At 41.6% G+C, this 12,500-nt stretch overlaps 1 protein-coding gene across 1 annotated transcript in view; it reads left to right on the forward strand.

The window, feature by feature from the left end:
- LOC143037150 (uncharacterized) overlaps window positions 1-12,500 on the forward strand; it is a 262,074-nt gene that overhangs the window by 209,165 nt on the left and 40,409 nt on the right. Inside the window, exon 2 of the mRNA XM_076205267.1 lies at window positions 8,286-8,494. Within this exon, the coding sequence (XP_076061382.1) occupies window positions 8,286-8,494 (209 nt within the window). The remainder of the gene's footprint in view (window positions 1-8,285; window positions 8,495-12,500) is intronic.

Genomic DNA, 12,500 nt, shown 5'->3' on the forward strand with positions numbered 1-12,500 from the left:
CATATATTTATTTGTTTATCTTTTTATCTGTTTGATTTTTTTATTGTTATTATTCGTTTATTCATTTATGTACCTACATGTTTTTAATTAAAAATTTTACTTATTTATCTTATTATTTATCTACTTATTTATCTACCCATTTATTCACTTATCTACGCATTTATTTATCTATTTCTATCTATTTATCTATTTGTTTATTCACTTATTTTGATTCATATTCACAGAAAGAGAGAGAGAGAGAGAGAGAGAGAGAGAGAGAGAGAGAGAGAGAGAGAGAGAGAGAGAGAGAGAGAGAGAGAGAGAGAGAGAGAGAGAGAGAGAGAGAGAGAGAGAGAGAGAGAGAGAGGTAAAGAGAGAGAGACAGAGGTAGAGAGAGACAGACAGGCAGAAATAGAGAGATAAAGGGGGAGAGAGGGAGAGGTAAAGAGAGACAGACAGGCAGAAAGAGAGAGAGGAGAGAGAAAGAGAGAGAGAGAGAGAGTCAGAAAGAGAGAGGGACAGAGAGGGAATAGTGTAAAAGTATATAATTACATAATCAAAATGAATATTTACTAAGACTCTTAGCACTTGTTTGGAGAGATGCATCTTCCAGCCACCTTCCTCTTGATGACAAACTTTATAGATTTCATTCTGGATAAAAACATTATCACACTGGACTAATTTCCTACGACTGTTGGGGAAGGAATCTGATGTGCTGGACGAAAAAATGATTTTCCTCCGGCATATGAAAAGACATTCTATGTAAATTGTCGAGAAAGGAAGATAGTTTGTCAAAGTTATTTTTGCGGACGAAAATGTCGAAAGGATGCGCGGTACCGCCGATTAGTTGGAGGTTGGAGTAAGAATAGCTCAGTGTGATAACGCCTGAGGGACAGACGAATCGAATCAACTGATAATCGACCTCTAACGTAAGGTGGGGGTCGCGATCGAACGAAGACATTTTCACGCTGGCGTTCGCTTTCCCTCAGCTACTTAAATTAGTCTTTTTTTTTTTTGCCAGAAGAAAACACATAAAGTATGTAGCTCTGTTGGGCAATGCTAAGGCAGTATCATGCACGCAAAAATAATATTTTATTTCATAATCTGTTCGAGATTAAAAATGATACGCGATTGAATTCAGGAACTTTCTCGATTGATCCTGTATGGAGTTTTATTGTGTAAATGAAAGTAATGGAATATAGAGGAAGAGTGCAATAGGTAAATGCGTGTACACACACAAACGCACACACACACACACACACACACACACACACACACACACACACACACACACACACACACACACACACACACACACACACACACACAGACACACACACACACACACACACACACACACACACACACACACACACACACACACACACACACACACACACACACACACACATGTAAACCACTGATGCAATCCTATGAAATATCCCACAAGAACAATTACCGCTATCTTAATCATCAACAGCAAAAATTTACTTTTTACTCTAGGATTACATAATCGTTCCCACAGCTGCATCCATACAGGTCTCCATTGTTTTTTTCTTTTCTTCCAAATACTGCAACAGATTAGCTATGTCTAAGAGTAAAACCATTCTTGAACCACTATCACCGCCTCTATTTGCCACCAACACTTTCACCACGGCCAGTACCTTTACCACCGACGTTATTAATCCCACCGCTGCCACCAGTTGTAGGACCTCTTTTGTTTGCATAATTGTTACACTATATCAGGTCTAAAGTAACCAATTTAGTGTCACCACCGCCACCACCATATCCATCAATATCACCACCTCCATCTCTGCCACCAGTGGTGGTAGCACCGTTGCCACCACGAATCTCTCTCGGGGTGCAAATATTACACCAGATAAATGATGACAGGGGGAATGGGTAGAGGATTTTGGGTAAACATTTAGGGCAATAGACGCTCTTAGTTTTAAGTCAAGGATCAGAATAGGAAGTACACATAATGATTTAAGGATTACTGGGAGATTTCGCATCCTCATACCGCCTCATTATGTACATTATTTTAGACTACATTTTCAGAATATTGAGACTCCGTGTGTGTATGTGTGCGTGTGTGTGTGTTTGTGTGTGCGCGTAGCAACTCCTACTTCCTCAATATGTATACTTTTTCAAACTACGTTTTCAGAATATCGAGACTTTTTTGTGTGTGTACGTGTGCGTGTGTGTGTGTGTGTGTGTGTGTACATGTGTGTACGTGTGTTTATGTGTGTGTGTACGTGTGTCTATGTGTGTGTGTGTGTGTGTGTGTGTGTGTGTGTGTGTGTGTGTGTGTGCGTGTGTGCGCATGCGCGTGCGCGCACGTGTGTGCGTTCTCTTCCCTTAATCTCCCTATTGCCTGTCTACCAAAATCCTAAAACAGCAAATGATCAACAGATATTGCAAATATATCATTAACATTTTCATTATTGACAAATATCAAATCTGGTCATCATTATCATAAGCCTCGATTGATCGCTACCATAAAGAAAACATGTGGACATAATTTATATATATCAGACATAGAGGGTTCTGAGCGTATACCTCTCATACCAATAACCATACAGACTCTTCAGATCAAACCGCAAATATGCAAAAACATTAGACCACATCAGAGGCTGACGATTTAATGAAAAAGCTTTGCAACCAAGATCCAAGATTTTTCTTTTTCTTTTACAAGGAAGAGAGAAAAAAAAAATACAAAAAAGAAATCATACTGCTCCACTAAACAGATTTGAATACATTTTGCATAAAATGAATGACTATCGGAATATGCTTCGAAACTAGAAATGCGTCACAGGAATCTAGTCTTGCACTGTATGGGCTCTGTACTGACGAGCCGCTAGATGATTTTATTCATCTAACAAGGATCCCGAACTACCTAGTCCCCGTTCAAATCTAGGGACCTCCCCTCAGCTGAAAGAAATTGCCCGGTCTTTGTTACGACAAATTTTGATTGAATAAGGATATAGGCAAGAACTGGTTTACCAACAAAGTGGTTAACAAATGAAATAGCTTTAGTATGTTCTTATGGCAGAGTATATGGACGTGTCACTGTTTAAAGCATGATCCGTTCATTTTAACTTGGTGGATATTCACTGCACGATCCCCTCTCTATTCCCAGTAGCGTGATACAATCCTCTTATCTCATTGGTTTGAAATCGACCTCCCCCCTTTGGTAATGTTGTATGGATGATGTGAATTGTATGTGAAATATCGAGTGTATTGAAATATCTGTGGTCGTGAATGAAGTTCGATACATTAACTAGAAGATTAAAATAGAAAAAAATAATAACAACAAAAGGCGTATCCATGACAAAATACGAGAATTTCAGACCAACCTCTCTGGCAACATCGGTAAAGAAAATCTCGGCCATACTGTATATATATATATATATATATATATATATATATATATATATATATATATATATATATATATATATATACTGTATATATATATATATATATATATATATATATATATATATATCGCATGAGAAATCACAGGAACTTGTGATTCTAAATATAAAAAAAAAGGAAAATAATAAGTTGATGACCGAGCGCTTTTGTCCACTGTGAGGATGTCTAAATAGACGAAAGCGCTCGGTCACCAATTTATTTTCTTTGGTGGCTTTTCTGCATATATACATCGGTAAAGAAAATCTTGGCCATATTGTGTATATATATATATATATATATATGTATATATATATATATATATATATATTTATATATATATATATATATATATATATATATATATATATATCGCATGAGAAATCACATGGACTTGTGATTTTTGATATGAAAAAAAAAACAAGGAAAATAATAAATTGATGACCAAGCGCTTTCGTCCACCGTGAGGATGTCTAAATAGACGAAAGCGCTCGGTCACCAATTTATTCTTTGGTGGCTTTTCTACACACACACACACACACACACACACACACACACACACACACACACACACACACACACACACACACACATACACTATATATGCACAATACACTTTAATTCTAAGCCATCAACATCGGAAGAACTGTGGAGGCACATGCAAAAATTGAAACGTGGTACGCCCGAGGACTCAATCCAATGCTAGCACATGACCAGTGCTAGTAGTGGCTTGACCACTACACCATCTCTCTTGATGGTGTAGTGGTCAAGTCACCACTAGCACTGGTCACGTGCTGGTCTTGGCACCACGTTTCAATTTCTGCATGTTGCCTCCACGGTTCTTCCGATGTTGATGGCTTAGAATTAAAGAGCATTGTGGTTGATAAAAATGTATCTCTAGTCACTGGGACCCATAAAGTGTTGTGTGTATATATATATATATATATATATATATATATATATATATGTATATATATATATATATAATATATATACTCATGTTAGCTCTATTTGGTTTTACTCTCTGCAGGTACATGTTATACTTTATAATCTTTGCTCTGTCTAACACCAGACAGTTCCACTCAGCTAAGAGAATGAATCCACCCACGAAAGGGGTCCCGGCCCATTCGGATCACATTCAGACTGTGGACCGCTCCCTTGCTGAATATAATTGCTTGACGTTCACCATAACAAAAGCTATGCTGTCGGTCACAGCATTGTTGCCTCCTTTGTCACCAGGCCCAGAGTCACAGAGAGTAATAAAATCGACTGACGGCAGTCAAAGTTAAGGGGATGAGTAGCCCCCTCCAGAAAGCACGAAAGAGATTAAGCTTAAGCTTAACCGGGTTAGGCTTAATCTAGTTCAGTTTATTTCCTTATTTACCGAGGTAAGGTTACGAAGCTGAATCAACTCGCTTGTTGCCAGTTAGAATGAAATAGATAAACAAGGAGCAGGTTAACTTGCAGAGTTAAGTTTAACTAAGGTGAGGTTAACCATGATCCATCAAAACAAATCTTAACCTCCCCGCCCTACAAAAAAAAAAAAAAAAAAAAAAATCTCACGGCGTAGCATCTCACGTCAGCCTCTGTCTCTCCCGACTTCGTGAGAACCTTGAGCCTTCTGGCCAAATACTTTTATAATACTCTTCGTTCGTTTGTCTATTTTTAAGTTGAAGCTATTTTTAATTTTTCCATTTATTTATATTTCTTCCCCTTTTTCTATTTGGTGCCTTTTTCTTTTCCCTACTCTTTCTATCCATTTTTTTTTGGGGGGGGGGGTTGGAAACTCTTTCGACTTTTGAATGGAACATATCGGCAACGCCGATTATAGTCTTCGAGTTGAAGCTCCAGAAGACCAATTACGAGGATTCTGCAAGAGGACGAAAGGAAAATTCTAACAATAGAAGGAAAATTCTGGTAATCTTTGTGAAATTGATTAAAGGGTTTCGCACCGGGCCGAGAGGGGGGGGGGAGAAGAGGGGGGAAGGGGAGAGGGGGGAGGGGGAGAGGGGGGAGAGGGAGAGGGAGAGGGAAGGAAAAATAAAAAGAGAGGAGATAATCGAGAGAGAGAATCCTCCCTTCCAGACTAAGTAAGCGATGAAGGAGGAGGAGGAAGAAGAGGAGGAGGAGAAAGAGGAGGAAGAGGAGTAGGAAGAGGAAGAAGAAAAGGAGGAGGAAGAGGAGGAGGTTAAGGAGGAGGAGGAGGAGGAGGGTCAGGAGATAGGAAAGGAAAGCGGGGAAGGGAAAGGAGGGAGAGAGGAAGGAGGAAGGGAGGGGAGAAATATAAAGGAGATCTGGACGCCATTTTTTTATTTCTTCATCAAATGCTTCACCTATATGAATGACGGAAGGAGGAGGAAGAATAGGAGGAGGAGGAGGACGAGGAGGAGGACGAGGAGGAGGATCAGGAGATAAAGGAAAATGGGGAGAGAAGAGGGGGGAAGGGAGAGAAGGGAAAATGTGGGGGAGGGAGAAATACAAGGGAAATTATATTGCCATTTTTTTTCTCCATCAAATGCCTCGCCTACATAAGTAAAGGAAGGAGGAGGTGGAGGAGGAAGAAGAGGAGGATGAGAAGGAGGAGGAGGAGGGTCAGAAAATAGCAAAGGAAAGGGGAGAAAGGGGAAGGAGAAAGGGAAAGGGGAGATGTAAAGGAAATCAGGTTGCCATTTCTTTTTTATTTCTTCATCAAATGCCTCGCCTACATAAATGACGGAAGGAGGAGGAGGAGGAGGATAAGGAGGATGAGGGTGAGAGTCAGAATATAGGAATGGAAAGGAAAGGAGGGGTGGGGAAGGTGGGGTAAAGGAGAGTGGGGGAAAGGGGAAGGTGGGGGAGAGGAGAGAAATATAAGGAATATCAGGTTGCCATGTTATTCTATTTCTTCGTCAAATATCTCACCTATATAAATGAAGGCGATTTTTGTTTGACAATTATAAGAAATGTAAGAAGAGGAAGGGGGGGGAGGAAAATAAGTCACTAAAAGGGAAAGAGAGAAACAAAGAGAGAAACAAAGAGAAAAGGACGGAGAAGGAGGTGGGAGAGAGAGAAGGCGAGGGAGAGAGAGGGAGAGAGTAAGCGAGAGGGAGAAGGCTAGGGAGAGAGAGGGTGGAAGATGGAGCGAGGTGGAGCAAGATGGAGCTGATGGATCTAGCGGGATCGAGCGGGAGTCGGAGGAAGTGAGAGGGAGTGACAGGAAGGGAGAGGGAGGGAGAGGGAGCGAGAGGGGGGAGAGGGAGGGATAAGGATAGAGACGAAGGTGGAGAGAGGGAGAAGGAGGGAAGAAGAGAAGAGAGGAAGGGAAAGGAAGGGAGGGAGAAAGAGGGAAGGGAGAGAGGGAGACTGAGGGAGGGAGAGGAAGGAAGAAGGGAAGGAGAGAAATGGAAGGAAAGAGAGGGAAAGGGAGGAAAAGGGAGGGAAAGGGAATGAGGGAGAGGGAGGAGAGAAGAAGGTAGAGGAAGTGAGAATGAGAGAGAAGGAGAAAGGAGGAGGAAGGAGGGAGAGGGAGATAGAGGGATTGAGAAAGAGGGAGAGGGAGGTAGCAGGATGGAGAAAGAGGGAGAAGAAAGTAGAAGGATGGAGGGAGAGGAAGAGGGAGAGGGAGAGTGGGAGGGAGGGAGAGTGAGTGAGAGGGAGGAAGAGGTAAATCCAAGGTTATACCCTGATTGACTTGTAAGGAAATTGAAACTGATCTCAATGTCCCGGGAGTTTTAAATTTTTCGTCAGGAGAGGAATGACAAGAAAGGAGGAAGTGTCCTCTTGTTTGTCAAAATCGAAATCGGTGCATATGAAACAGGGAAGGTAAAGTAAGAAGCTTATGATCCCTCATGGGCTCAATTAGCTTAAGCAAACTGGAAGAAGATGAATGTTGGGGTGATGTAGAGGCCACAAACATTATCTTTGGTGAAGGATAACTTATTTTGTCTAGAAATTAACTAGTTTCTTAATAGATGTCTATTTTTTTTTTGGCAGCATGGCGTATTGGTAATTGAAGATTTCAACTGTGGTGACATGAATTGGCTGAGTTGAGCATAGCGGTATACATAGTCCTCTCTCTCTCCCTCTCTCTCTCTCTCTCTCTCTCTCTCTCTCTCTCTCTCTCTCTCTCTCTCTCTCTCTCTCTCTCTCGTCCTCTTAATGAATACATTGCCTAACTAAAAATTTAAAATCAAAGAAAGAAGGGGATAAATCAATGTGAAAGGAAAACGAAAAGGAAGAAATAAAGGAAAGGGAAGAAGGGGAGAGAGGGAGGAAAATAAAGGGAAAGGAGAGGTAAGGTAAGAATAAGGAAAGAGAAAGGGGAGAAAGGCCTAGGGAGGGCAAATGAAGAGGGACAGAAGGGTAGGGAAAGAATAAGGAAAGAGAAAGGAAAAAGGAAGAAAGGCCAAGAGGGAGGTAAACGAAGGGGGACGGAAGGGTAGGGAAAAGGAAAAGGAGGGGAAGGTAACGGGAAGGGAAAGGAAAGGATAAGGAAGGGAGTAGACACAGAAGGTATGAAGATAAACATAAGGCATGGGAAAATATAATGCAATAGACAAACACATATTTCCGCAAATATTGGCCATCTACTCATGCGAAAAACCATGTACAGTACATGCATGTATACAATACATACATTTAGATGTGTGTTTCTACGTGTGTGTGTGTGTGTGTGTGTGTGTGTGTGTGTGTGTGTGTGTGTGTGTGTGTGTGTGTGTGTGTGTGTGTGTGTGTGTGTGTGTGCGCTCGCGCACGAGCCTTGCATGTCCTTAACAAGCATTCCACTCTACTCATAACTGTGCTTATTCACACGCGGACACTCGGCCCCGTCTACAATCGCCAACCATAAACAAACCTCAACCAGACTTCTTCTTCCGTGTGTGACTTCATCCTGGTTCTTTTCTCTCCTGCAGGAGTCCACGCCGACATGTTCCCCAGGGTCGAAGTGCCCCAGCTGGCGATCAAGGGCGCCTCTGCGAACGTCACCTGTCGCTTCGAGGTCCAGGACGAGGGGTTGTACTCCCTCAAGTGGTACCACAACGATGCCGAGTTCTACCGATATGTACCCAAGGAGCTCAACGGACCTGTACACGTCAAACCAAGCTCTTCCTTCACTGTCAAGGTATGTTGATGGAGAATGGGGGAGAGGGAATGGGGAGGGGAATGGGGTAGGGGGATGGGGATGGGGATGGGGTATGGGGACGGGGTATGGGGATGGGGTATGGGGAAGTAGATAGGGATGGGGATATGGGGACGGATGGTGATGATGATGATGATGATGATGATGATGATGATGATGATGATGATGATGATGATGATGATGATGATGATGATGATGATGATGGTATGACGATGATAACGATGATGGTGATAATGATTATGATAACGATGATGATGACGACGAAGACGACGACGATAATAGTGACGAAGTTAATCATACACATGAAAGAAAAATCCATGACATTCCTAGGTGTGTTTCATTCCCTCTTATGGTTTCTAAACACATTTCTCTCTATCCAGAATATCAGAAATTTGGAAAAAATTCCAATGTACGGAACGAAAAGGAAAGATAAACCGGGACGTTAGCGAAGGGTTTCTTCTGTCCTGGTTTCGTAAGTTCTTCGAGAGTTGTCATTGATTTTCAGTGATTTCCATCACCTGCGTGCAATTCTTGTAACTTCGAGGACGTTTGAAGATGGCAACGCCCGGCAGGTTTGACAGAGAATAAAAACAATTTGAGGACGAAGTGTAGCCATAAGTTTGGGCTACGAAATGGGAGAGCGGGACAGATATACCTTCTTCGGGGTTTCTTGGTTTATTTGGCTTGATAATATATGTTATTTACAAGCGTGGGAATATAATCTCCCGAGGAGAGAAAGTTTCCCCTGCCGAGTCTAAGGGAGAGTGTCTCGCCTAGTTTCCTCTCTGGCGACGCAGTTGTCCGATTATATGTGGGAATATGCCTATGTAAGCATGTCAGGTGTCGGTTGTCACATAGGAAATATGTGATGATATGTGTGTTAGTTGCATTGTAATGGGTTCAGTAATATTATGTGTGGATGTGCTTAGATACGATGTATGTATTGGAGTTACGATAATTTAGCTTGGTAGGTATAAGGAAAGGTTAATGGATTGTCTGGTGACATTGGTTACTTGCATTGGTAACTTCGTTGTTGTGATGCGTTGCATTGTCTGAGTTAGATGTTTATGATTAGTAAATGTGAAGGTTTGCAAGATTGGAGGCATTGCCAAAGTCTAGTGCCTTCTTGTATGCATTTGGATCACGTGTCAGACATGTGACATATCGTAATGGTTTGGTTAGTAATGGTATATAGATATACGAAGTCATTGCTAAATGTACAGTCGCGAGCAGAAGTTTTGACCTGCCCAGAATTTTTCATTACACAAAATTCAAATTCTTTCTGTGACGACTTTTATTCAAGAAAATTACTTAACTGTAAGTTTAATACTGCATAAGAAAATGTATCAAAAACTCGACACAAAAAAAAAAAAAAATCTTATTGACGTTGTGAGAACTGTGGCGTGGATCAAAAGTTTTGCTCGTGACTGTACAACGCTTTGATCGTTGGAAAAAATTTCAAGAGCAGAAGAGGAAAAAAAAAATCGAAGGACAAATACCATAGAAGAGAATAAGGGAATGTTCGACATTATACCTTGAGTAACTCGTTTACTTCCTGAGGTACAAAGAGCTTTTGAAAGGTTATCTGTAAGTCGACCTTGCCATGTGACCTACCACCTTTGCCCCCGTCCCTTTCCCGTCACTCACCTTCCCCCGTCTCCGACCCCTCTGAGAACTTACATTCTTTGGTCTCTGTCCTAGTGTAGGCCACGGAGCTGCCTAGTGTAGGCCTTATGGCAGGGGTTCTCATTAGGGGTGAAATTCACCCCCAGGGGGGAATTTTGGGTTTTCTGGGGGTGATTTGTGACCACAGTCAGTTTACGCGGTGAGGAAAACAATTATAGGTTTTGGCCTATCTGGCCTGTCACCTGGGCTGGAATTATACTAATATAGGAAAAATATATACTAATTTGGAAAAAATAAAAGGGTTTTTAGTAATATTTGCATATTATTTAGAATGCACTTTTTGAAACAGGCAATCTTGGAAAGGAGGGGGGAATGACATTCAGACAAATGGTGAAAGGGGTGAATGGGCCAAGTAAGGCTGAGAACCCTTGCCTTATGGTCTCTTACAGTCTCCTTCACACTTATGTTCTTATGTAAAAAAAATCTAATGAGCGAATAGATGTGAAGTGAAAGACAGAACTGTCTTTCCCAAATTTGTCCTAGGAGAAATGAAACATGACAAAATATTGTGAGAATCGGCTATCCATCTCTATCCGATTTTCATAATGTCTCGTCTTGTTTCGTCTACGGACAAACCTGGGAAGATGGTTTTGTCTTACGTTGTAAATTCAATAAAGACTTCGTGTTTTAGTTATTCTGACAAAGGAGAAACTTTCTTTCTAACGGGAATAAATTTCAAGACCGCAGTTTCAGATAATGACTCACATTGTCCAGTCACGAACAAATTTTTTTGATCCACCCAGATTTTTTCACGACACAAAATTCAAAATCTTTGAAAACTTTTTTTATTTATTCAAGGAAATTGCCTAATTTACAAAAAAGAACTTTAGCGTGGGTCGAAACTTTTGGTCGTGACTGTACACATCTTCATGTATTCTGGTGGCGTAATATGAAGCGTGCTGGTCTCGTATTCACTTAATTATGGGTTTGAATCCCGCACTCCTCTCCAACTCCCATCAAGCGCACCATAGGACAAAAATGACGGCTTCGGCCGCAACTACTCAGCGCCTCCTGACGTAGCCTCCTCATCTTCTTCACCTGAAACTCCCAATTCTCAGTCGTCTTAATAGCCACTTGGATAACTTGGAACAATATCGTGCCAAAAGCGTTGACAACAAGTTGCCATTTATTTCTTTTATATTTACGTCTTAATTTCTGTGATAAAGGTTAATTTCCTTATTGAAACGAATAAAAACGATTATATTTATCTATTTATTTCTGATGACGAAGATTTTGTGAGCCATATCGCATTAAATCGACGGATTCAATTAGTTTCAATTCCGCAGGCCGGAAGTATCTGGCATCCTTGCGTGACGCCATAAGAGCAACGGAAATTTTTAATTAGCAAAAACATCTCCACATATTTACTCAAACATCGTTCATTTCTTTCCTAATATTTATTCTTTCTTAACTACCCCGGCATGAAATAAAAATAGAAATATATTCCCTCATATAACACACTTTAACAGAGTTTTTTTTTTTAATAATAAGAAAATGAAGAAATGTATCAATGTAACTAAAATCTGATTCATGAAAGATATTGACGACATATCCTATCACGCGCGCGCGCGCGCGCGTGTGTGTGTGTGTGTGTGTGTGTGTGTGTGTGTGTGTGTGTGTGTGTATTCACCTCGGATCTGCTGCAGTCTCTGTCGAGACAGCCAGACACCACCCTACGGCAGTGAGCTCCGAGCTCCTTATTAGCCGATCTCTGGGTAGGTCTGAGACCACTCACACACCACACACCGGGACAGCAAGGTCACAACTCCTTGACTAACGTCCCGTACCTACTCGCTGCTAGGTGAACAGGGGCTACACGTGAAAGGAGACAAACCCAACTTATCTCCGCCCGACCGGGGAATCGAACCCCGGTTCTCTGGCTTGTGAGGCCAGTGCTTTACCAATCCGCCACCGAGCCGTGTGTGTGTGTGTGTGCGTGTGTGCGTCCGTACGTGTGCATGTAAAAATAACCGCTATTTCATTTACCCACGGTTCATCAACCGAAGAAAACGTTCTATTGTTAAAACTATTCTCTCGAGGTGCGGTTCTGGAAATAACACGTTCTGCCGGTTCTACCGGTTCTGCCGGTTCTACCGGTTCTGCCGGTTCTATCTTTGGAAAACCGTTCTTTCAACTCGCTCTGTCGATGAAGCCGGCCATAGAAAGGTTTTGTTCTTAATCCGGTTTCGATTTTAACTGGCTTTGTTAGTTCGAACGTAATCAATCTTTTCAATACGAAAACCAACGCCACAGTTTGTCGTCACTGTGGCCAGCGTCAAACGATTTTATTTAACGGAGTGGT

Source organism: Oratosquilla oratoria, chromosome 21 (assembly GCF_046742065.1).
Source record: "Oratosquilla oratoria isolate Oo_2021 chromosome 21, ASM4674206v1, whole genome shotgun sequence".
NCBI lineage: Eukaryota > Metazoa > Arthropoda > Malacostraca > Stomatopoda > Squillidae > Oratosquilla > Oratosquilla oratoria.